Source organism: Branchiostoma floridae, chromosome 1 (genome assembly GCF_000003815.2).
Source record: "Branchiostoma floridae strain S238N-H82 chromosome 1, Bfl_VNyyK, whole genome shotgun sequence".
In the NCBI taxonomy this organism is placed as follows: Eukaryota; Metazoa; Chordata; class Leptocardii; order Amphioxiformes; family Branchiostomatidae; genus Branchiostoma; species Branchiostoma floridae.
In genome coordinates, this window is record NC_049979.1 from 26,798,066 (window position 1) to 26,824,252 (window position 26,187).

General features: G+C 40.6%; 2 protein-coding genes and 1 long non-coding RNA gene across 7 annotated transcripts; all 3 read left to right on the plus strand.

The window, feature by feature from the left end:
- Nucleotides 1-40: 40 nt before the first annotated feature.
- On the plus strand, nt 41-14,557 carry LOC118414320 (RNA polymerase-associated protein RTF1 homolog). Of its 5 annotated transcripts, none has more exons than XM_035818299.1 (18): nt 41-206; nt 1,184-1,294; nt 1,821-1,938; nt 2,379-2,583; nt 3,480-3,688; nt 4,107-4,133; nt 5,811-5,952; nt 6,521-6,598; nt 6,915-7,005; nt 7,649-7,731; nt 8,313-8,400; nt 9,060-9,167; nt 9,751-9,867; nt 10,477-10,559; nt 11,227-11,362; nt 12,027-12,110; nt 13,102-13,285; nt 13,704-14,557. In XM_035818299.1, exons 1-18 carry the CDS (start codon nt 123-125, stop codon nt 13,808-13,810), a joined length of 2,055 nt encoding a protein of 684 aa, XP_035674192.1. In that variant the 5' UTR covers nt 41-122; the 3' UTR covers nt 13,811-14,557. The 5 variants fall into 5 exon arrangements, with proteins under 5 accessions (XP_035674192.1, XP_035674201.1, XP_035674227.1 ...); XM_035818308.1 differs by having other exon boundaries at nt 13,105-13,285; XM_035818334.1 differs by having other exon boundaries at nt 13,135-13,285.
- A 3,474-nt stretch (nt 14,558-18,031) lies between these two features.
- On the plus strand, nt 18,032-19,845 carry LOC118427528. Its single transcript, XR_004832530.1, has 3 exons — nt 18,032-18,133; nt 18,883-18,979; nt 19,702-19,845. It is a non-coding gene; the product is annotated as an uncharacterized LOC118427528 (long non-coding RNA).
- A 4,415-nt stretch (nt 19,846-24,260) lies between these two features.
- LOC118419030 (proton myo-inositol cotransporter-like) lies at nt 24,261-26,130 on the plus strand. The gene is made up of 3 exons (XM_035825302.1): nt 24,261-24,642; nt 25,090-25,139; nt 26,008-26,130. The coding sequence occupies exons 1-3, from the start codon at nt 24,471-24,473 to the stop codon at nt 26,128-26,130; spliced, it is 345 nt and encodes a 114-aa protein (XP_035681195.1). The 5' UTR covers nt 24,261-24,470.
- Nucleotides 26,131-26,187: the final 57 nt, after the last annotated feature.

The following is a 26,187-nucleotide window of genomic DNA, read 5'->3' on the forward strand; positions in this document are numbered from 1 at the left end:
GGTTGTTCCTGGAAAATGTTGCATGACGGGAAGTTTAACCTTTGACCTACCATATTGCGCATGCGTCATTAAAATTCACCCAAAGCATTGTGGGAAGGAAGTGGCAAACATTTTGGGACGATATGAAGATGGTGAAACGCAAGAAGTCGCAAGTCTTGCTCGATTCTGACAGCGATGACAGCGGTAGCGATGAAGATTTAGACAAGGTGGGCCTCCCACCTTCTGTAGAGACTACTTTAGCACAAATCCTGTGAGGAAATTGTGTTCTAAGGGGCCGTGATGTCGTGTAAAGCAGTGCCTTAGCAGTGCGTGCTTTGTTGAACATGGCCGCCTGTCTCTGTGCAGAGATTTTTGAAAGTGCAAATCTTGGTTGGTGTGAAAAAACGCACTGTCCTCCACACGTCTGACTTGATACTGGTGCTTGCGTTACCTTTGTGACATCACTGGAGAGCTAAAGGGAACGGAAACTTACTCAAGTGTTGTTGTAGACTAAAATCCGCACCCTGATCATAATTGATTTCAAGAAGTCTTCACACTATGAACTATATGATGCATAGCATAGCTGTACATGTAAGGTTACATATGATTTACACGACTTGTTCGCCCTTAGTTTTACCGAGAATGTACATGTTCCACCCTGCCTATCTTTCCATGATTTAATCATCAGGTCTCATAAATTTGCCACTCAAAGAAACATGCGCTCCCACTACTGAAAGAAGAACAAATTTCATGAAAAGAACTTTAGTTTGCTGTAAATTTGCATTTTATCATTTATGATCATGTATAAGTCCTTAAAAACCGTAAAACACAATGAATACGTGATGTTAATAATTTTTCCACATGAATAATTCAGTATTTGATATAATTTTCATGGGATTCAAATACTGATTTTATGTCACCAACTTTAGTCAAATTAGTAAACAATATGTCATTCCAGTGTTTTGAGTGAAACAGTATATTCCGGACTGTATGAATCTGATACATGGGCTTCCATACAATGAATAGTGGAAAATTGTCCGTGGTGGTTTTAAGTTTGCGGTGAAGTGGTAACCGCGAAAACCGTGAACATAAATTAAAACCACTGCGGACATTTCTGCATTTACTGTAATATATTAGCCAATTTGCAAATCAATCATTGAATGTGTGACTCAGTCTTTGTTCCTTGTAATAATTTTCAATGTAGGAGTGGTCCAAGCTGGCCAAGAGGAAGAGGAGTAGTCCTGAACCAGAGGAGAAACCAGCAGACCCTGCTCCTGTGTCTTCCGAGTCAGAGACATCGGATGATGATGATGACGTAAGCTTTTTTATTATTGTATTTCTGTCCTACATAATGCAGTGCTGCATAGCTTTACATCGGAACTGGACTTGTTTAAAAGTAAAGGTTCAGTTCCAAAGGAAAGCCAAATGCCAGGAATAAGTTCTTAACTATCCAAACATTTCCATGGATTGTGAAATTACCGCTGAAAAAAGATCAAATTGTGGCATGCTGTTTTTGTGTCAACTGCTGACTGTGTATGATTTGCAGGTATATTTTTTGAATTGCATGGAAAGTATACTGTAAATTAATTTGAGTTTGCGGAGATTTGATTTCGCGGTAGCGGGAAAATGGACATTTCGCGGTGGTTTTAATTTCTCGGTAACACCATGCACTGTAGTCTCCTGCCATGGAAAAATGTTCGCGGTAGTTTTAAATTCGCAGTGAAGCGGCCGCTGCAAAAACCGCAAACATTAAGCCACCTCAAAAGTTTTGCATTTACAGTATGCCAACATGCAATTTTACATGTAAACACTAATGGATATCTGTCACCATGTACTTCCAGTGGACCCTGGATGGTAGTAAAAGTAAGAAGAAGGGCAAAGGCAAAGCAGGGAAAAAGCAGCAAAGACGAGCCCTGTCAGACAGCTCTGACTCAGAAAAGGACTCTGAACCTGAAGAAGGTATGCTTAATTTTGAAGTTATCACGCAAATATTTTTCTAGTTTTAGAATTTCAAACTAGTGTTATAGTACACTATGATGTTGTCTGTTGTTATGAGGGATAAAGCAGTTGTTAGCAAAGTCAAGTCCAAGATTTGGCAACACTACATGGGCGAGGGAAACTTTTTGTGTTGAGCTTTGTTTAAAAATGTTTTAAAACTTCCATCATGCAGTAGTAAACTAATGCATCTCTAGGGACTTCATTTTTGGCTATGCCTCATGGGGGTAGGCCAGATACACACAGTAGACAAGAACTTCACAGCTTTGTGCACAAAAAAGGGCTATTTTTGCACCATTATGTATTTTACAGTATATATATTATAGTACATTAAAGATTTTATAGATTTTACCGTATATCTTCAATGACTTGCCATGTTAATTCTTGCTCATATCTTCTTCCAGGAGAGGTTTCGGACTCTGACAGTAGCAGCTCGTACAGTGGGTCAGACTCTGGAAGTGGATCCGACAACGAACAGTTCAACGACGGTTATGACGATGACCTAATGGGAGACGATGAAGACAGGGCCAGGCTGGAGCAGATGACAGAAAAGGAGAGAGAACAGGAACTTTTCAACAGAATTGAAAAGAGAGAAGTCCTGAAGACAAGGTAAGAAACTTACATGTACCACGGCTTATGTCATATTTTCTCTCATAAAGTACACTCTTTTTAAACTAAATTTAAAAGGTGTTGCAAGGTACTAGGGCACATACTGTAAGTGCATTTAAGTCTGCAGGGATTTAATTTCACGGTAGCAGAAAAAAAACGACTTTTCGCTGTGGTTTTAATTTCGCGGTAACACCATAGACTGCAGTCTAATACCATCATAGAAAAATGTTCGATATGGTTTTAAGTTCGCTGTTAAGTGGTCGCTGCGAAAACCGCGAACATGAATCCACCGCGAACATTTCTGCCTTTACAGTACTTGATTTGAGGTTATTGCACAGATGAATGAGAAAAATAGGTCGAATTAGGCAAATGATGTTACACTTCTAGGAATAATATACACATTTTTCATATACAATATTTCTTCTATTCAGATTGATTTTGTAACTTGTGGTGGTAGGCAGTTCACAAGTTTGTAGAGACAATGCCAGTGGGGAAGCCAATGATCAAGGACATTATGTAGACTCGAGGGCAAAGAGAAAAAAATCATCAATTTTAGTTTATCTGGTTCAAAAGGGGTACCGGTGCTTTTGAGTTTTCCATTTTACATTTCAGTCTTAACAGATATGTCTAAGACTTTCCCCAAATGGGGGATGCATATTTTGATTTGGTTGCATAGTTTAATCAAGAAAATACAGAAGTACTTTGCATGTATGAGGCTTATGTAAAGACATTGATGCAATGTTTATTATTATATGTTCAAGTTAACACATTTTTGCGGATTCAAACGGTACTTACTAGAGTAAAACACGTTTTTAGCTAACTATGCCTATGGCATATGTTTGTTCATCTATTATATGCACGTTTTTCTCCTAAACATGGTGCTCCCTCCCTTTCAGATTTGAAATCGAGAAGAAACTCCGAAAGGCAAAGAAAGAGCAGAAGAAAAAGAGGAGAGAGAAGGAGAAAAAACAGCGTGAAGAAGAGGAAGCTTCAGTCACGGCCACCCGGAGTAAGGAACGCAGGCGGACTGTCGACTCCAAGAAGGACAAGAAGTCTTTAGCCATTGAAGAACTCAAGGCTCAGCGAGAGCAGAAACAGAAGAAAAGTACGTTGTTGGTGTATTTTTGTGGAAGAGTTAACATACATTCGCATAATTCCACCAGGTGTCATTATACCGCCACCTCCGAAAACGTTGTTATAGAGGCCTTCTCAAGATTGTCTTCAACACCTAAATATCTGAATTGTATTACATTTAGGATATTTAACATTCGGTGTTCAAGACAATCTTGACAAGATCTCTATACTAACGATTTTTGGGGTGGCGGTATTATGCCACCTGGTGGAATTATGATAGTCGATGTTATTTCTTGTCAATTTTTTTTTCTTGAAAATCAGACTTACCAAAGCTGTGTGCCATCTTTTGTCCCTGATTTCACAAGTCTCTTTGTTTCAGTGGTCAACTTTACTTTACTCTTCTATTTGTTTCTCTATTTGCTCGGCATCGATTATGTTGTCTACTGAAGGCCTGGTTCCTCCAGGAGAGTGGACTGGTCAGTATATGGATGTAGGGCCTGCTAGCTGTGACCATGTTTGACGTAGTCTTGGACAGATACAGTCAAAACTGCCCCAAAAGACCACCCAATGAACCAATAAGATGTTGTCTGTGTAGCCACTGGACAGGTGGTCACCTAGACAGGATTCTTCTTAATGCTTGTATAAATGGGAAAACTTATTTAACGTAAGGGACTGCAAAAAAGTGGTCACTTTGGCCAGGGGGTTCTCATGTAGAGGTGGTCACATGTACAGGTTTGACTGTAGTAGTAGATTTTGTTCTGTAACTATGTTAGGGGCAACAAAATGAAATGCTAACATCTCAGAAACTGCATGATTGGTTCAAAGACAGAAATGTTTTTGCTAACTTCAAGAATGTGGTTGTCACTGTGTCCTGGAAAGGGACTTTTAGAAATCCAGACAGCACTGAGATTTTTTTATTATTATTACCTTTGCCAGAATGGCTAAGGTTATGTTTTAGGCTTGTGAGTCTGTGTGTCTGTCTGTCTGTCTGTGTGTTAACAGTATAACTCAAGAAGCCTTTGATGGATCCCAATAATATTTGGTAGGTGGGTAGGGGTCGGGAAAACAAAGGTCAAGTTTGATAATGGGCCCCCTAGCGGCTTGCAAAGGTACTGCAGCAAAACCTCAATTTTTTTATCTTGTGTTCTGGACCTGCTGTGGTTATGATTTTTGAGTGGTAGATAGCCCTTGGTGCAGAGAGTAAGTGCTTTAAGTTTGGACCCGCTAGCGGCTTGTTTGGAACTGCAGTCGCCAATTTCCTTTCAAACTTTGGACGAGAATAACTCGAGAATGTGTTGATGGATCGTCATGGTTTTTGGTATGTAGATAGCCCAAGTAACAATGTACACAATGGAATACCAATTATGCAAATCAGCAACTAATTTGCATAATTAATGAGGAAAGTTTATAAATCCACTGCATTTCATGATAGGACTTTCAAACTTGTCACATATATAGATGAGGAAGAGAGAAATATCAATGCATATTAATTATGCAAATGATGGCCTCATTTGCATAATTAATGAGAAAATATAAACGTGTTGACGGATCGTCATGGTTTTTGGTATGTAGATAGCCAAAGGGAAGACTTACATGATGGAATTATAATTATGCAAATCGACTGCTAATTTGCATAATTACTGAGAAAAGTTTGTAAATCCACTGCTTTCCTTATAGGACTTTCAAACTTGTCACATTTTTAGCTAAGAAAGAAGGAAATATCAATACACATTTATTATGCAAATGATGCTTGATACAATTTAATATTATTATGTAAGTCTAATCTGCATAGGGATCTAATTTGCATAAGCAATGGCGAAATGTTATGAACCAACTCCAGGCATATAAAATAAAATGTAATGAGTAACACATTTATGTCTACAGACATCATTCTACATAACAAACCTGGTTTATTTGGCAAAGGTATGTGTTCGTTGAACTCTAGTTAACATCATATTAATATAGGACCAAACACTACTAAAATGACAGTTAAATTGCGAAACAGTATAGTATTCTGTTAAGGAGGTAAGCAGCTACTATACTGAAGTATAAAATGGTGATACAAAAGTTGGTTCGGGCCAGTTTGTTTCTAAGTAGATATTTCAAAACATGTCCAACCCATGAGACTAATCTAAGGTTCCTTTGCCCTTAAGATGAAGCTCTGCAGGCGAAGAAGCCACCCCTGAAGGCCAGTGATGTGTACAGTGATGATGATGACAGTGACAGTAGCTCTGATGAGTCTGAGGTCTCCAAGAGCGATGCTTCCTATGCTGTATCTGATCAGGAAGAGGAAGAGTAAGAGGAAGCTTTTTTGTCTTTATTTTCAAAGATCTTTTGAAGTGCCAGTATGTTTGTTTACTGCTGCATACCTATACTGTATCTATGTTCTGGTTGTGAGCTATATTCAGGTCCTGATTTTCAGGTTTACAAATGTGTGTCATAAATACTTTTTAAAAATTCTATTATATGAAAATTGAATATTGGCATAAATCCTACAAGCAATTTTAAAATGTACATCATTCTGAAATTTTCATATAAACAGTAGTAAACAAAAACTTAAGGCTCAGCAATAGACACAAAAACAATTGTGCAATTTTATGACCAGAAATTCTGAGCAAAAAGGAGAATGTAGGTTAAGAAGTACGCTTTTGCAAATCTGGAACTTTTTCCCAACATTAAATGTTTGTAATTGTCAGAAGCTATACATTTTTACTAGTCTTGTTCCTGTCTGGTGTATATTTACACAGCACTAATACTTGCAGGGCAAGCTAAGTTAAAAAGAATTTGGTACACTGTGCCGATGACAAGCCTTTCCCATATACAGAGTTAAAAGTAAATAATTTGTCTTGTGTTTGTCTCGTAGGACAGAGAAGCGACCCCAGATGATTGGTAGCAAAGACGACATCAACCGAATCCGACTTTCCAGACACAAGCTAGAGAGGTGGGTGGATAGGTTTTTGCTAGGGTCGGTCAGGTAACCAGACACAGCATTCTCTCCTTGTCGCAAGGACATGTAAAAATTTGAGTCATCATGACATTCTCAAACAATCATTTTTACATGTCTACAGCTCAAGGAAGAGACTAGCTTAAGAATAAGTTTCAAACAAAATAAACTATATGAAACACAATGCTGTGCAAGCTTCAGCTACGCAGTGTAAAAGGAAATATAAAGCTCAAATCATGTAGATGATTTCCAACTTAGCAGCTTGTACTTTGTAGCATTATTTATAATCCACTGTTTTGCCACTTTTTTCCAGATGGTGCCATATGCCATTCTTCAAGAAAGCAGTTGCCGGCTGCTACGTAAGGATCGGCATTGGGAATCACAACGGAAAACCTGTCTACAGAGTAAGTTTTCTCCCTGTATACAACTATTGTCATTCCATTGTTTTTTTTTTACCAGTGCCAGTTACGAATGTGAACCACATAATATGTTTTAGTGATTGCAGGGATTTTACTCATGTACTGTCATCGCACATATCCGTAGATAACAGAAGTTACAGAACGCAATTGAAAGACTTTCCCCTAACCTAGAAAAACAGATATTCAGCTATTGCCCTGACTGTTCACGACAGGGTTGTAAGCACAATAAGTCCTCTTTTGTATTTCTGGTAAAAGAGAAAGAGAAATAGAAACCCACATTGTACCGCGATATCCGGAGATGTTTGTGGGCGCTGTGCCATTTGAAAGCATTGTATTACTGTAAATGCAGACTTTTGCGGTGGTTTAATGTTTGCAAATTAAAATAAACTTACAACCACCGCAAACATTTTCCATGGCAGTAAGAAACTACAGAGCATGGTGCTATCGTGAACTCAAAACCACCGCGGAAAGTCCTTTTTCCTGCTACCGCGAAATTAAATCCTTGCGAACTTAGATGCTTTTTACAGTATGTGCGCGATAGCAAAATCCCCTCATGTGCATGAAGCAAAATCCCCATCCCCAAATTTGTCTATTGAAGAGAAGAGACTGAGAGAGATATTTTCTCTAGATTGCAGAGATCATTGATGTTGTGGAGACGGCCAAAGTATACCAGCTGGGCAGCACTCGCACCAATAAGGGGCTCAGACTCAGGTAGGCATTGAAAATAACCCTGTCCACTCTTTTCAGCAGGGTGCCAACTTATTCCTCAGTAGTCTACCAGAAATTAGCCAGTCTCAGAACGTAAAAGATTTCAGAATTGACCATTGCAGTCAGAGATCTTCAAAGCTTAGTGTGGGATCAAAGTCACCACAAATGGACTGTGAACAAACTTCAGTAAGAATTTTAGTGAACACATTTGATCCCTTTTGAACATGTTCCTTGGATCATCAGAAAGTTAAATGAAGTTGGATGAAAAGTTGGACATGAAGTTATGAGGGGAAGTAGCGTTCACTTTGTGAATATTGCTGAGTGTATTAAACTTAAAGATTGAAATATTAAAAATTATATGGCAGATTCAACTTGTAATGATTTTATATGTGATATTGTAGAAAAATTTAAAAAAAAAACAGTGACTTTGTTTTTATGTTTTGATTGCACAGATACTACAATACATGCCTTTAGTTTAAAAACAAACTTGAAAATGTACCTGTGTGTAGTTCAGGGACAAGTCTATTCTTCTTTGATGAAGCATCTGTAAGTCTGTGTTCAGAAGTGCAATGTTCCTGTTTCAGGCATGCAACAGATGAGAGAGTTTTCCGCCTGGAGTTTGTCTCCAACCAGGACTTCACTGAGTCAGAGTTCCTCAGGTGGCGAGAAGAGGTAATTCAAACTTGAACGTTCAACCAGCTAAGGCAGCCATTTTAGCCAAATGTATACTGGTTAAGGGGTTAGGGAGCAATGAAAAGGTTAATTGTTGGGCAACACAAAAAAATAATTTTTTTTCTTTTTCATCTTCCTTTGACACGCTTGGATAGACTTGTTCAAAGCTACTAACTTAAAGTTAAACCCAAATTGTGTTTAGGTCAACCTACCCTCGAATGTTTTCTTTATGTAAAGCCATTTCTCTTCTTTTTTTATCATCCCCTGTGGACATACTTAGATAGACTTGCTTAAAGCTGTTGACCCAAATTGTTTTTAGTTTAACCTACCCCTGATTGTTTTCTTTATGTAAAGCCAATTCTTTCTTTTTTATCTTCTTTTGGGAACATGCTAGAAAATGCTAAATGTTCAAAGCTGTTTACCCTAATTGTTTTTAGTTCAACCTACCCCGGAATGTTTTTTTTAGGTAAACCTGTTTCTCTCATTGGCTGATGAATTGATTAGAGGCCATGCCCACAAATTCAAGTGAAAACCCCAGCCTGGTTTAATAGAGTCTCCCCAATGTATATCTCATAGGCCATGGACGAGGCTTTGCATTGGATAATGAAAAAAAGTTGACTAATTTTTGCTCTGTTTTTTTTTCCCTCTCTCAACCACAGATGATGACTAAAGGCTTCCAACTGCCTTTCATGGATGAAGTTGACTCCAAATACAATGATATACAGCGAGCACTCAAGTATGATTTCAAGGAGGATGACATAGAGGCCGTAAGTTCATTTCTTTCTTTGTTTTCAAGAGAACTTAGCATAATTATTTTTATTATCATGCACTCATGATCATCAGGTGTGTCAAAATTCACTATTAATTTAGTTTCTGTATCATTTTGTATCTATATAGCCGGTATAACTGCCTATATGGTGTAACACACCAGCTTCGCAGGCACATGGCGCGGCAGCAGCTGGTTATATTACACCGAACGGCCCGTCACACCTAGCTTTTGCACATCTATCTGCAAGCGTTCTTTAAAACTACCCAGAGAAGATGCCCCTGCTGTACTTTGTGATAACAAATTCCACTCTACGATCATAGTTCTTGGAAAGTACGAATTTTTGAACACATCAATCCTAGGTTGGTAACCCTGGTATTTGAATTAGAAATACAATTGAAGCAATTAGGTTATGTAATGTAAATGAAGCTGGTGACAAAAATCACTTTCTTAATAATCATAAGTTCATTTACATACTTCATCACATCATTTACATGCTGCGGTGAGCCATACAATTGCAAAAAATTGTTGAATGAAAGTAGTGATTGTCAAACAGTCTTACAAACCAACTCTTTCTGCCCTAGATTGTTAAAGAGAAGGAGAGATTCCAGAAGTCACCATACAACTTTGCCATGAAGAAAACAGCCCTGATGAAAGAAAAGGAGATGGCAGAGGCAACAGGAGACACAGATAAAGCCAAGGTGGGCACATATTGTATTTCTTTACCTGCTAACATGCTATCGTTCAAATGACAGTTGCTAGCTGCTTATTCATGGTCGACACTAGAGGTGGGTACTGGTAAAGCATACCAATACAAAACCGTTTTTTTTCTTTTGGACCGGTCCAAAAAATTGGAACCTGAAAAAAATTAGTGGACCGGATGTTGGACCAATTAGAAAATGAACAGATTTTACTGGCAGTACGGACGCAGGCGTTCACTAGTTTAGAGGCTTATTGGTCCAAGAAAATAACAAAAGTGAAGTAAAGGAGAGTTGACAGTCATTTTTACCAAGTTTTTACAGTTAGACTTGGTCTAACTAACAGAGGCAGTTAGCACTGTTTATATAAAGATAGGATACTCCACCAAATAGATTCCTTTGTAGCAAAATGGACCATTGTTCTGAGTACTGCCCATTCACAGATAATTAGGTCCAGGTTCAGGTCCAGCTGGACATGAACTGTCCCTGGACCTGAATTTTCTGTACCGGTACCCGCCCCCTAGCTGATACATCATCACACTGTTTCTGTATGAAACAACTGATTGAATGACAACTCCAAGCAGATGTTCTCACATGACTGTTGTTATACAGGTGCTGACAGACAAGCTGGAGGAGCTAGAGGAGAGGGCTGAGGAGTTGAACCGTCTCCGCCAGAAAAACATCTCAGCCATCAGGTACGTACATGTAGTTGAACTGTGTTGTATGTACAAGTTGCCACACATTGTATCCTTTACAATTGTCGTACAATATCCTTTACAATTGTCGTACAATATCCTTTACAATTGTCGATAATAATAATAAAGTTCTAAGATATTTTGATTGTCCGTCAGTGTTAACACAAGTTGTATCCTGCCTCGGCCATGGTGACACTGGCTTATCACATGGGCTTCTAGTAGAAGCAATGTGAACACAGAAGAAGCTCTACTGTGTTCACATTGCTTCCATTGGATAATTCCAAAGCACTTTGTGTGCACTGCTGACGAAAATTCAAATACTGGAATCAGACATTTATAGGAATTGCTCATATTGTCTTCGTTTGTCGGGCTTTCCTACCTGCAGTTGGGCTGGTACCTCAGGTGATACAGAAAATGTGAAACTGTGTTGGACTTGACGTGTATGAAACACTTATTGTGCTGCAGCGTGTACTATGCTCAGATGCACTTAGCCTGTAACTGTGTTGATGTAACTGTCCTCTTTTAAACTTCTGTATTGTAGAGTATTGTGCCCATGCAAACCTTTGAATGCTTTTGTTGTTTGCAGGTTTAGACAGGCATTGTTGGGCATGGGGGGGGACCAGTTTGATATACATGTATGATAGACTAATTTCATGTTCTTGCCTAGCTACATCAACCAGCGTAACCGAGAACGCAACCTGGTCCAAGCAGAGGAGGCATTTAAGACAGAGATGCAAGAACTCAGAACCCAGAAGATGGACTGTTTCCGCCGGAGAAACTGCACCCCAACCATCATCAGCAAGGCATGTGTATATACATTTATTTGTATTGCATACCCCGTAAACTGCCTTATGACATAACACACCAAGTGTGTTGAATATCTAGGAAGAAACTTGTGAAAAGTTGTTGGCTGACATAAGTTTAAGAACTCCTTGTGTTCTGATGAAATTTACCTGTTACTGGCCCTGGTTTTGTTCTTTAGATTACCTTTTGAACTTACATTCAGGGTTGGACAAGTCTACTAGCCCGATTTTCCTGGGCAAGTGAAAGTGCTGATAGGTAAAACACATGTCCTACTCCACTTGCCCAATTGGGCAAGTAAGATTTTTCCATGAGTGAGACTTTCATATGTCATGTACATGTACACAGTCATGGCATCAAGCTTTGGTCAACACAGAAAAAATAGAGCCAATAGCATTCCACTACTGGAAATGAAAATACATAGAAAAATGTTACTTAAATTTCGGGCAAACAAAAAGTTGGTTCAGGCAAGAATATTTTTCATGTACTTGTCTCATGGACAAGTGAATTTTAAGAAATATGTTAAACTCTCATATTGCAGATGAAAAATCATCTTGAGCTATCATTAATTGAAACTAGTTAATGTGATTTATTATGTTGACATCTACATTGTATGTCTTCAGACTGCTATTCAGTGGATCTTCTAACATTACATTTTGTCTGCAGGGAAGGGATCCAGCTATGTCTGCAAAAATTGTTCAGAGATTGAACGAGATCTACGGTGGTGACCAAGGCCTGCAAGGACCTAACGTGAGTTGTCGGTGCTCTTCAGTATTATACAGATATCAGAGAAGATTTAGATAGTTTTTACAAGTCCAGTTCTCATCCAGTGTTCAGGTATGCAGCACTGTATATAACTACAGTCAAACCTGCCGAAGACGACCACCCGGGGGACCGGGCAAAAGCGGTTGATTTAGTCAGGTTGTCGGTTAGAAGAGCATGGACTCACAACATGCCAGATGCATACTTTAAATGGTTTCCATTGTGTTTAATGGCAAATAGCAAGCACATGCAAATGCATCTGCCATCATCTTTATTTTGAGCATAACATCGTAATGGTAGTCAAAATCCGACTCAAACTGGCTGACTTCGGCACAAAATCGCGCTAGTTATTATTGAAAATCGATGACACCTCAAGATTTGAAAAAGACGCGGTTGTTATGGGCAGGGATTTGGTCCAAAATTTTGGCAGTTGCGGTCATGTTGGCCAGGTGGTCATTGTGAAGAGGTTGCTTAATGCTTAAGTCAATGAGGAAAATTTTCGGGACAGAGAAAAATTTGTCGTAATGGCCAGGTGGTCGCTAAGAAGAGGTGGTCGCTTGAGCAGGTTTGACTGTATACACAAGTGGTTAATGGACCAATGTTCTCACCAGGCCATTTCAGCATGTGAGGCCCCTATGCTGTTACTGGGATCCCCTCAAAATGCAGGAAACAGTCACACAGTGTTTCTGAGGGTTATGAATGTAAAAGATTTTAGGGGGAGGATTCCTCCAGGCCCCCTTTAATACTCGCACCTACATCATTTATCATACAGCTTTGCTGTATTAAGATTCCCCTATGCTGTTAAAACATGCCTGGTGAGAACACTGGACCAAGGTGTCGAAATTAGCATCCTATAGTTCCTGTGATCCATGGAAGAAGTAGGACCAAATCAGAAGCAGAAGAGGGGTTTCAATGGTGAAGGAGGTGCGTGTTTTAGGGGGGGGGGGGATGTGTGAAGTTATTGACAGTTATTTGACAGCAGCGGCCTGCTGTCCACCCTTCCACCTCACAGGAACAGCTCCAGGAGATGCCACAGCTGGCCAAGTCGGAGGTCGACGGGCCAGCGGGCACGGAGAACAAACCAGGGGAGGGCGACCACTCCGAGGACCTGTTTTCTGCTCACGACTTTGACATCAAGATTGACCTCGACCTACCAGAGAAGGGTAGGCTAGTTTGACTATCTTCCAAGTTTTTGATGTGTGTTTTTTCTCATTTCATTTGTTGCTTTTCCTAAAAACTTTAAAAGCCATACAAACTATTGAATGTATTTTCTCTTAGTTGAAGATATTAGTTACTACTTAGTATATACTACTACTAAAACCTTTGTTGTGCAACAGTTGCTGTTTGAAATATTTTTGTAATGTTTGCTACATGTATAGAATTTTGATAATCTCTAATTTAGAGTCTAAATTGTGTTGGTTTTGTGCATGCTGGTACATTTGCATCGTACCGACTTGAAGACCATTGACACCTGCAATTCTGGACAAGGTTGCTGACGTTCTATTGTATTCTCATGTTGTGCATTTACTTGTTAAGAGATTTGTTGCACAGGTGACAATGCCTCGTCTTTCCCCTGTACAGCTACCCGGCCCATCAACGTGACCAAGGGAGTGGGACCTCCGAAGGATGGCGCACCCAAACGGTCGCTCAATCTGGAAGAGTACAAGAAAAAACGAGGATTAATTTGAAACAAGCCTTCGGTAGATCAAGGCTTAAAACACTTTTGAATCTTCCAATAGGCCACATATATTTGTCCCAAGTGCGATTTTGTTAGCTGCAATTGCTATCAAAATAATTGTCCTTACTTGATTCTGAGTGAAAACAGTTCAAAACTGGATTTATTAAGGAGTATGACTATCAAAGTTTACGTGTCAATGATAATATGTAAGCAGTGACCTAAATTTTGTGGTTGTAAAACAAAAACGATGACCCATACACTTACCCAAGTTTTATGATAGTGTGCTTGGACGATGAGAGCTTAAGACCTTGAAGCCTATATCGTAGTGTGACGTGCTCTTTATTCTGACTTGTAAAGTGTATTTGTATCTGGAAGGTAAAAGAACGTCTTTTGTACTCACTTAAGCATTTTTTTCTGTATAAATGCAAACGTTATACACAATAGTTACAGCTATCATCCCAGACAATGTAAATATATATCATTAAGTGAAAACTTGTTATTTTGTCTTGACTCAACAATGTATCTTGAAATGGGTGACCTTTACTTAAGGAAAATGTACAGATGACATTGGGGTGTTTTTTTTGTAGTGCTAAAAGCATGCGGTGGTTGTTAATTGTAGCCCAACTACCAGATGTGAGTATGAAGTAGCAATTGATGTACATTCGCCTCCATATGTCCCTACATGATCCTGGATCTGCACAATGCTTTAAGTTGTATTGGAGTTCAGTAGTTTAAATTAAAGGTTTGGTAACTGTTAGTATTATTCCTAGTGGTATGTCGATGTAGGTTAGACATCCAGGTAATAAGATACACTAAAAAGTAGTCACTCAAGCAACTGGATATGGTTTTGGAAATGGTCAGACGTTTCGGATAGAATCCACTATCCTTCGTCAGTGACACTGAAGTGATCTGGAAGAAACAGGTCTTTTATACTCTAACAATGAATGCAGACAAATTGTCTTCAGCTTGATTTTGCCTTACCTTTGTTTTCTTTGGAATCAAAATTGTCTTCTGTCTGAATTGTCAAACAATGCTTTCCATTGGACCGAAATTGCCTTCATTCATAGTTAGAGTATAAAAGACCTGTTTCTTCCAGATCACTTCAGTGTCACTGACGAAGGATAGTGGATTCTATCCGATACGTCTGACCGTTTCCAAAACCATATCCAGTTGCTTGAGTAACTACTTTTTGGTGTATTCCTAGTGGTCCATACGAATGTAGGTATTCCAGTGTCCAAACAGAGCTGATACATTGTTGCAGTTTTCCTTTTCAATATCACATGGCTATTGTTTGAGTGCTGCGTGCACTATCTAACAAATGCTATGCTTTCACCATACTGTCATCAGGTCTACCATCTGTTTCAAACACATTCTCACCTTAGACACTCTGGTCTCTGTTTTTGATCGACAACAACGTTTAAGTAAAGTCAGCAATATCAGTGATGTGCTCTTTGTATCATCCCTACATGGTATGAAATACATCTTTGATCATGTACACTATACTTGTGTTATAGGTAATATTACAGTGTATGTAAATTCCTGAATAGCAAGAGTGCTTTGTGTACAACCAAATGTTTTTATTCAACTGACGTTTCGGTGAAGATCTGTCACTTCCTCAGAGTGATTCTGACTGGTTCACATTGTACTGCAGCATACATTTAGTTGTTAGCTGCTTACAACTTATAATTACATGCAGATGCACTCCCAAACGTTAACTGTTCACAGAATATATATTAATGCTGTGTTAATGTATATGATGCAGTCCTTTGTGTTTGGGACAGCATTATTAACTCAGTATGTACGTAAGGTAAATACGTTTTGGACCACATCTGTAAGCAGTGACACCTATGCTGCAGTTCATGTAAACCAGTTAAAATTGCTCTGAGGAAGGTGACAAAAGATATTAAAATGCTCAGAAACCGGCTTACAATGCACACACTTACACCCGCTTGGCATGTGGCTTTGCTGTTCTAAAGATGTTACTTGTTCCAATTTAGTTATTAGTTTACATAGTGATTCATTTAAAACGTAGTTCAGTTAGAAATTGACAAAACATAACAAAAATGGACAAATACTTTGTTCAGATACCTCATGAATTACTAGTATTGCTAGAAGGAAATCAGATACACGCATATAACAGTTGAAAGGACAAAATTTCACATTAGGCTAACAGTAAGGGGACAAAGTTGATTTAGACAGAACATCTTTTGCCGGCAAAGATTCACCATTGTATATTTCACCCTTTCCATGTGTTCATGGTTGTAAATACTAGGTTGAAGTGAAGTTATGGCATTTCAGATTGCATATATTAATAAAACTTGAAAAACGTTTTGGTTTAAAGTTGAGTGTTAGCATATTTGAAAACATCAGGTTGTTGAAAACATTGAAACTAAATATGGCCTGTCTGAAAAACTTCGTAGCAACTCGTCCAAACGTACATACGTTGCAAGTATTCAAGTTCGTCTTATTCTAAAGGAAGCTATCTGATGCCATAGCGTTTATGCATGAATTATGCAAATCATGTACAGATTTATATAATGTACATCAGATAGTATTCTAATGCATACAACCTACATGAATAAAATCACCACTATGTACCATGAAGACATGATACCATTTTACTAATTGATTATGCAAATCAGGTCATCATTTGCGTAACTCATATCCATCTTTGTATTTCTCGGCCTTATGAATATAAAGTTTCTGCCTTAAAAAATGCTCGGAACATACCATTTTCGCCCTTTAATTCGACTACTTCCTCCGTAGAAACTTCTTTGAGTACCGAAAAGCCTATCGAAGTACGCCCTATTTCAAAGAACAATGCCGCAAGTATGAAATTCCAGAAACACAACCATCTAAGCCAGGGAAAATCAAAACCACATTACCGCTAACGCGGACTGATACCAAATATCTGCTAACCGGAACCATAAATAATCAACAATGACGCAGTAAACGACCTTCAAGTCGGTAGTCAACACAACAGGTCGCAATCATGCCGAAAAAGGGTGGCTGTAACCGTTGTTGTTGTGCACTAGCAGTGTTTCTTAGCCTTGCCATTGCTGCTGTGGCTCTGTTTCTTGGCCTTAAGTTGGGCATGCCGTCTTTCGCCTCTGATTCGGCCCAAGTGACCTTGGTCAACGCTACCACTCCGGTGTCGTCTAACACTACCATGTCTACCGTAACACCTGCGGTCACACCTGCTGGGGAAGTGGGTAGGTCACCATCAGATTACTAGCTCTTTGTCATATGTAAGGAAGACATTTTACGTTGTGACAACGAAGTAAAAGCCAAGACATCAGCCTGATAGCATTGTCACACGTGAACAGAGTTTTGACTGAACTATTTATACAACACTGTACAGCCAGGCAATTACTACTGTAAGAATAGGTAGTTCCAGTGCTTGAGGTTATGTATAAATTATGCATGAAAAGGGTAAAGGAGTGCGCTATGTGTTAACATAAGACATGCACCTAGTATTCATTTTTAACCCTGAGTAAAAACCAAGTTGACTTCTTTTTTGTGCCTTCTTTCGGAAGAACTTCAAGGCATGGCGCTGTCTCAGATGTCGGTGTCAGATGGCCGATGGTCTTTTGTTTGACGGATGCTTGTTTTTCAGACTGCAGTAGACGCAATTCTTCCTGTGGTGAATGTATTGGAGACCTGAAGGTGGGTACAGAGGGTTAGCAATGCGGTATACGCGCTTTGTGAATCTTCATGTATAGGGAAATGACAACTGTTCCAGAATTTGTTTGTACCTGGACAATTTGGGTGTGTGTGTGACCTATTTTCCTTATGTAGTGGGAGATGAATTGTATATGATTCGTTTAGGAATTCCTCTACCGCGACAGCTGTTCTGTACATTAGACAACACATAACCACATATCTGCTTTGAAATAAGCTAATTAGCAAACCCCGAAACCACGTCGCCTGTTCTATAATACCGGAAATATAGGGGTAATTTCTAAAATCATTACATCGATTATAAAACAGCTACAGCGAAAATATACAACGTGCGTCATCGCACAACTGCGTGCAGACGATATGCCAAACTACATACAAATGTGGCAAAATGAACGTATAGAGATATGGATGCGAACACTCATCACATCGGAGACAAAAACAACACTCTGTCGTCGGAGGTACCCTTCGTCACAGAGTAATAAGCGAATAATTTTAGACTAACAGATATAGAGAGAAAGTCTTAGCACTGTTGTTTCCGTTCTCCAGTGTTACTTCTGCTACAAGGACAACACCTGCCGTCTGTACCCGGCCTCGGCGGTCCTTCCCACATCGGAGTGTCCGCTGGCCCAGGTGCGGTGGGGTACTTGTGACGGTACGTGGGAAACTGCACTAATAAACTTTGAGGCAGCTTTCCTCTTCGTGTCGTACTAGCAACGCGTTGGGGCTGGCTATACCTGCGGCAAGAATGATGTGTCTTTGGTAGCGTTTGTACTATGCCGCTTAGCAGTATTAGATTTCGGACCCTCTAGCGGCTTTCCTAAGTACTGCAGCAAAACATTTGGTTTTAATATCTCATACTCTGGACAAGCAATGATCATGATTTTCAAGTAGTAGATTATTCTTGACTTTCTTGTACTCGGAAAGAAATGACATACGTTTGGATTATCTAGCGACTTTCTTCAGAACTGCAGCAGTGTTTCACTTGCAGACTTTGAAACAGGATAAGTCAAGAAGGAATTAACGAGGTTTCATAATTTTGACTTGTAGGCACCTTTGACGAAGCCTCATGTAATGGGAGATCTATATCATAAACCGTAGCAGTATAGAAAAATTCATGATAAATTTGAAAAACTTTTCATTGCAAAACATATCTGTTTCTATAAGAATGTTATCAACCCATACAGCCCTACATTTTCACCATTACCATGCAAGAAGCGAGAAGAAGCCGATCTTGTGTGTTAGACAAGATTGGTGATGTCATTCATTCATTATTCCTGTGTCAAGTTAGGTTGACATTATGTAATAACATGTATGTATCCATCCAAGTATTCTTTTGTTGCGATCTTTACTTGGCGTATTGGGTAAAATAAAGGTCTTCATTCATTAATTGTCTCTTCTCAGGTTTGCCTCAGCGGGTTATACTCGGCTTGTCCGTGAGTGGCGGAGCCATCGTGCTACTGTGTTGCGGTTGTTTGTTTCGCCGTTTTTTTTCCTGTCGGTAAGTGATGATTTGCGAACCTCGAGCTCTTTTCTCACTAATAATATAGACATTTGCAGACGGTGGCGCACTAAGTTTATGTACCTTGCACAAAGACAGTACAGTTTATTTGCTGATTCATGTTCTACCCCATCTCACTAGAAAAGAGCTGACATTTTAGATGTTTGTTAAGGTTAGCGGAATTAACCCCCTAAGGGTGGCAAAGTCGTTTTGTAACTAACCACTTAAGCTGATGTATTCTTTTGTACACAAGTATCAACGCTAGTTTGCATTTGTCCGATAAACATCCGTTTTTCTTAAAAGTAAGATTTTAATGGATATGAAATCCACAGTAGTTTTTAATTGCAAAACACAATGCGTATCTTCAAAATATTGCATTTGTATCATCCTATTGAGAAAAACACGGATATAGGTTACGTAGCTTTTAGCATAAGGGTGAACTAGACAGTGTTACAGTTATACCAGACAAAAGAATCAACTCCTGAATTCCTCTCTTCCACATATTTTCATCACAAAACTTTATAACCATGTAGAACAGTACAATGAGACATGAGACACTTAGGCCGTATATCTTTGCATGTAAAACGGTTTTGCCACTGGAAGATCTGCTTGGAATTTGCAACGAATAAGAGGGATAGCAATGGGAAACGTTTTAACATAACAACTCTATCTTTAGTATGTCCGGCTAGTCCTAACAATGCGAACATTTGTTTTTTTTTCAGTGATATCAACTTTCAGTTTATTTATCGACCCCTATATCAGCGCATCTAGCACCAGCTTCTTTCGTGTGTAGTCCACCACTTACCTGTCCAGTCCATGTAGTACGGAAAACCTCGTGGTTTAAATAAAGATGGCGGCGCCTTCAACCACCGCGACTATGATGTCGACATTTCTGGCTTAGTGGGTCCCATAGGAGAACCATTCCCATCATGCATTACACACTTGCCTCAGCATGTGATTGATGTGGGGGGGGGTGTAAGAACCCCCCAGTTATTCAGTTACTGAATCATAGATTCATTTCCTTGCTAATCTGTGATTAAATTTTACACATTTGGTTGATATTGTTTTGGTAAAAATGTGGGCTTTAACAAAATACATCTAACAGCAATTGTTGTGGTGGAAGTCAAACATTTTGATTGTTGTGTGTTCATTGGGTGACGGTCACGACGAGATGCTGCTCTTCAAACCCTGGTGATCTCTAGGGACTCCTGGTTCAGGCCCTCTGGATGTAGTGTTCTGAGTTGATGAATCCAGTAGGACTCCCGTTGCAGGCGGCGTTGTCTTGTGGTGTCTTCATGTCCTGTGTAGCGTAGTTTTTTGATTCCAAGAACTTCAAGGTCTGCAATGTTGTGATCTGTGAGGTTGAAGTGGGCTGATACCGGAGTGTCCTTCTTTGTGTTGATGGATGATCGATGGCCGTTCAGTCTATTGGCCAACGTTTGTTTGGTCTCGCCCACATATTGTAGCCCGCATTTCTTGCATTGGATGAGATAGACGATGTTTCTGCTTTGGCAATTGATGTGGTTCCTGATGAGATGACGCTCTCCCGTGCGGTGGCTTGTGAAGTAGTTGATCTTCTTGATGTGGGTACAAGTGGAGCACTTGTTTCTTCCGCACGGGAAGGACCCCGAAGGAGTGAATTTTTTCAGGAAGTTCTTGTCCTCCTTCGGAATCTGGGCTCTTACTAGGAGATCCTTTATGTTTTTGTTGCGGCGATAGGCAAACAGTGGTGAATCTTTGAATATGTCCTTGGTTCTTGTGGAGAGTTGCAGAAGGTGCCAGTATTTTCTGATGATGGTTTGTAGTGGCGGAAGGTGTGGACTGTATGTGGTGACCAGGACTGTACGTTCTTGTGGTGGTGTCGGCCCCTTTTCCTTCAGTGTGTCTTCGCGGGGGCGTTCTTGTGCACGCGTGATGGCGTCGTCCAGTAGGGCTTCTTCATAGCCCCTTTGCTGGAAGTGTTGCCGGAATTCTGCAGCCTTTTCCTTGAATCTGGGTGTGCTTGAGCAGATGCGTCTTAGACGTAGGAACTGACCGTAGGGAATCCCCTGCTTGCAGTGTTTGGGATGGGAAGAGTTTCTGAGTAGGTACTGGTGCTTATCTGTCGGTTTTGTGTAGAGATCTGTTGTAATTTCCCCCTCCGAAATGATGACGGTGACGTCTAGGAAGTTGATCGAGGTTTTGGATGTTTCCACTGTGAACTTAATTGTCCTGTGGGCTTCGTTCAGGTCCTGGATGAAGGCCTTTAATTCTTCCTCTGATCTTGTCCAGACTGCGAAGATGTCATCGATGTACCTCCACCATATCCATGGTCTTGGGGTTCTTTTGTAAACATGTCGTTCTTCGAAGTTCCCCATGAATATATTGGCGTAGGATGGGGCCACTCTTGTACCCATAGCCGTGCCTTGGATCTGGATGTAATGTTCCTCGTTGAAGTCGAAGTTGTTGAGGTTTAGTATGTTGTCCAGTAGTTGGCATATGGCTTCCGTGGGGACGTCAGCTGGGTTCTTCTGTAGTGCCTCCCTACACGCTTGTATCCCTTCATCTGTGGGTATGTTGGTGTACAGGGAGGAGACGTCCAGGGTGACGAGGGTGGCATTTGGTGGTACCTTTCCGAGTTTGTTGAGTCTGCGCAGGAAGTCTGTGGTGTCTCTGATGTAGGAAGGTAGCCTTGTTACGAGGGGGCGGAGGTGGAAGTCTGCGAACGCCGAAATTCTTTCCGTGGCACAGTCGTTGGCCGAGAGTATCGGTCTTCCAGGGTTGCCCTCCTTGTGGATTTTTGGAAGGAGGTAGAAGTTGGGTGTTCTGGGGTGCTGAGGAGGTGCCAAGTAGTTGTATGTAGTGTCATCTAAGATCCCCTCTTCTCTCAGGTGTAGTAGAGTTCTTCTCACCTTGGTTGCATGTTCTTCTGAGAGGCAGTGGTCCACTTTCTTGTAGTGATCCTTGTTGTTTAGCTGTCTGAGGGCCTCTTGTATGTAGTCCTCGCGGTTCATGATCACTACGGCCGAACCTTTATCTGCAGGTTTGATGATGACGTTTGTCATCTTTTTCAGTTCCACTAGAGCTTTGCGCTCTAGCTCTGAGATGTTCTTCTTGTGTGGTTCTGACGTGGTTTTTTGGTGTTCCAGAATTTCTTTTTCCACTGCCATGATGAAGGTCTCTAAGGCTGGGTCTCTGTGTGTGGGCGGGTTCCAGTTGCTTTTTTCTTTGAATCTTGTGGGCTCTGATCTGTCATGGTCGGCGAAGAATTCTCTCAGGCGGAGGCGTCTGAAGAATGCATGGATGTCTTGTATGAGTTCTTGTCGGTTGTAGTCTGAAGGGGTTGGGCAGAAGTTGAGTCCTTTGGAGAGAACGGATGTCTGGGCGTCGGTCAGTGGTAGATCTGAGAGATTTACCACTGTATCCCTCGCGGTTTCTTGGAGCGCGAGTAGTCTCTCTCTCCGGCGCCTTTCTTTTTTCCTCCTCCGTTTCTCTCTGATAGCCCTACTGCGAGCAAACCTTCTATGGCGGCGGCGAGCCTTGTGATGGGGTTTTCTCGCCGAGCCTTGGGCTGAGGAGGTTTCCCACGGACCTGACGCCGACCCTGCGGCTGTTGGTAGTTCTTGGACGCTTGCTTGGTGGTCTTTGCGTCCTTCTCCGTGGCTTGCCTCTGCTGCTGGCGGGTCTTGACTGGGGCCCCCCCTCTTCGTGGGGGGTTGTCTCCGTTTTTTGGGCCCATTTTCTTGGGTGCATCCTGAGCTCGAGTGTTGACGAGTTCCTTGTCTCGCTGTAGTTTCTTGTCTCTCTTCTTGGTGAGCGCAGCTCGTTTGTTGTCCTTGAACGTTTCCACGTTCTTTTCCAGGATGTCTTGTGCATCTTGCGGGAGTTTTTCAACATCCCTGTTGAGGCTGGCGATGTTGTTGTCCAGGTCGGCTTCTGCAGAGCCGTAGAACTCAATGATGAGTGTCATCAGAGTCTTCGAGGTCTCATGCAGTGTTTCGTTCCATCGGCGTTGGAACTCAGGGCTGGTGGTGCCAATGACGGCTGTCTTCTCGATCTTCAGCCCCATCGGTACAAGATCTTCCTCGAGGTATTTGAGAAGTGTTTCTCGGTGCATTTCATACCTCACCATCTTGTCCGTAGTCTTGATCAGCTTTCTCTGGAGCGGGATGTGTTCCTTGGCCAGCGGACGTCCGTTCTTCTGTTGGACCTGTGGCTTGGCGATGACCCGCTTCTTGTTTGCTGGTTCTTGTTCTCGGACGGAAGTGCTCGATCCGTCCTCTCGCTGTCTCTTCTTGTCAGCTCTCTCTGTGTAGGAGCTTCTCTCTTCGTCATTTTTTCTAGTCGTAGTCTCCAAGCCGGATCTACCGACATCAGTCGATGATACGGCATCCTCCCAAAGTGTGGTAGTAGACATGGTCGATAAGCCGTCATCCTTCTGACGCCTTATCGACCAAACATTTTGATTGTTGGTTTACCAATTTTCAAGGAATCGTTCATACATTCGTCATATGATTTAATGGGACAAGATGTACATACCAGTCATTTATACAGATGGTATATGGTATACTATGTGATGAATGATGGAATTATTATGAAGTATTCCACCGCCAGAAGTGGAAGTCACTTAAGAACAGTCTTACCGCCCCTACGGCTTCCTGAGCTACGGGACTGATGAATGGATGGATTCCACAGAAGTGGAAACAAATATTCAAGGTACAACCATGGCCATGTCGCCGACAATAAGTTTGCATGTAATAAGAAATGTTAAGTTCGCCTCCTCAGTCTGGATAGGGTTATAAAAGTTATACAGTATTGAAATATGAAAGAGAATATCATCTTTAATAAGTAAGTAAACTAATGACCTGAAGCAAGGGCCAAAATAGAAGGCCAGCTCACTGTTGTAAATGAGAACACAGATTTAAATACAGTCATGTTATGACTTATAACATGTATATTTTGCCGTCAGAAAGATTACTTCCTATGTATACATAGTAACGTCTTCGAATACCGAAAAGCCTCATCACGTTCTATTTCAATAAAAACAAGTGCTTTAAAAAAGCTGGCATTTTGCCAAGGTTTGCGTGTGTACACGGTTTTTTCTAGTTATTGGAATGTGCTGAAATTATTGTTTATATTAAATGGATGTAAAAAGGAAACAAGAACAATTGAAAATCACCCTCCCCTGGACTCGATCCCGGACCGTAGCTCTGCAAATCAGGCTGACGTCAGAGGTATTTGTGTAGTGACCCCTGAACCCGGAAGTCACTTCCCCGGTGCATCATAGCGCACTTTTCAGAAAATGATATCTCAGCAATCGTTTACCCCTGCTTTAACACATACAAACATACAAATGCTACCCAAAACACAACCATTAGCGAAGGGAAATCAAGACCGCATTACCGTTAACGCGGACTGATACAAAATGCCTGTCACTCGGAACCATAAGCAACAATGACGCAGTAAATAAAAGATCCTGATAGTCAAGTTGTCAACACAACAGGTCGCCATCATGTCGAAAAAGGGTGACTGTAACCGTTGTTGTTGTGCACTAGCAGTGTTTCTTAGCCTTGCCATTGCCTCTGATTCGGCCCAAGTGACCTTGGTCAACGCTACCACTCCGGTGTCGTCTAACACTACCATGTCTACTGTAACACCACCGATCACACCTGCTGGGGAAGTGGGTAGGTCACTATCAGGTTACTAGCTCCTTGTCATGTGTAAGGAATACATTTTACGTTGTGACAACGATGTAAAAGCCAAGACATCAGCCTGATAGCATTGTCACACGTGTAGTAGACTTCTGAGTTTTGACTGAACTAGTACTACATGTATTCATACAACGGGTACACTAAACAGCAAGACAACTACTACTGTAAGAATAGGCAGTTCTAATGCACGAACTTATCATGTATATGTATAGACTATGCATGAAAAAGGTAAAGGGGCCACTATGTTTTAACAAAAGACAGACATTTTCAACACTAACCCTGGGTAAAAGCCCAGTTTTAGTTGACTTCTATCTTCTTTGTGCCTTCTTGGCTGCGTAACAACTTCAAGGTATGGACACGGTTTACCGACAAACCCGGGTGTCGGATAACCAATGGTATTTTGTTTGTGTTGTTTTTCAGACTGCAGTAGCCGCAATTCTTCCTGTGGCGAATGTATTGGAGACGTGAAGGTGGGTGCAGAGGTTTTACATATATGAAATGCATTATACTGGGCTTGGCTAATCTCTACGTATGGATACCATTGCCTTCCTATTAAAACCCTTATCCGACCGATACAATTTTACGACGAATCTGACCGTATGGGGTCATTTTTGACCCCATTTTGATTTGCTCATAGATATATCTATGCAGGAGCTGTTTGTCATTACTATGTATTTACTGTTTCACCAATCTATGAAAAATATTTTGACAAGTTTTGGTGTCAGTTATTATTACTCTTTATCATAATGTATACAGAAAATAAGGAGAAAAGACCTTTTGCTCTAAAAATCTACAATATTCCACTTTCTTTAACAATGTTTTGGTTTTATCAATTTCTAAACATTAATGCTGGTGGTATAATACTACCGATAGTATAATCATGTTATTTCACAAGAAAAGATACAATATTTGTGAAAAATATCGAATTTATTACCTATATAAGTATGCACCATAGTCTGCCTAATCACATACAGACAATAAACTCAAACTTGTCTATTTTCTCTGCAAAGATCTTTGTTGTAGGTTCCTTCTGCACATTCTGTCCATATCTTGTTTTTGTTCTGTTTTACTTTCAGGTAATTACTGCGTATTATCATAATTCATACAGAATATCGAAAAACTGTGTTTTACACTAAAATACTATTATATGATATATATTTAAAAATATTCGTTGATTCACTCATCTAATAAAATGTTGCTGTAATGGCAATGATAAGTAATGCCTGTTATTCTATTGAATTTATGTAGTTAATTTTTCATAACTGGCTGGGGTCATTTTTGACCCCAACGAACCAGACACAAACTTTTAACTTTCTGTTTTTGCCGTTATTTCTCCAGTGTTACTACTGCTACAAGGACAACACCTGCCGTCTGTACCCGGCCTCGGCGGTTCTTCCCACATCGGAATGTTCGTTGTCACAGGTGCGGTGGGGAGCCACGTGTAACGGTACGTATACGTAGGTCTAGGTACGGTCCAGGTCCAGAGGATCAGGTCCAGGTCCGGACCTGAACCTGGAC

Excerpts from the sequence above, each read along its gene's own strand:
- LOC118414320 (XM_035818299.1), top strand. The coding sequence starts at position 123 with ATGAAGATGGTGAAACGCAAGAAGTCGCAAGTCTTGCTCGATTCTGAC. Across the intron at positions 9,868-10,476 it reads GAGACACAGATAAAGCCAAG|GTGCTGACAGACAAGCTGGA; the intron begins GTGGGCACATAT and ends GTTGTTATACAG. Across the intron at positions 13,286-13,703 it reads CCTCGACCTACCAGAGAAGG|CTACCCGGCCCATCAACGTG; the intron begins GTAGGCTAGTTT and ends TCCCCTGTACAG.
- LOC118419030 (XM_035825302.1), top strand. The coding sequence starts at position 24,471 with ATGTCGAAAAAGGGTGACTGTAACCGTTGTTGTTGTGCACTAGCAGTG. Across the intron at positions 24,643-25,089 it reads CACACCTGCTGGGGAAGTGG|ACTGCAGTAGCCGCAATTCT; the intron begins GTAGGTCACTAT and ends GTTGTTTTTCAG. Across the intron at positions 25,140-26,007 it reads AATGTATTGGAGACGTGAAG|TGTTACTACTGCTACAAGGA; the intron begins GTGGGTGCAGAG and ends TTATTTCTCCAG.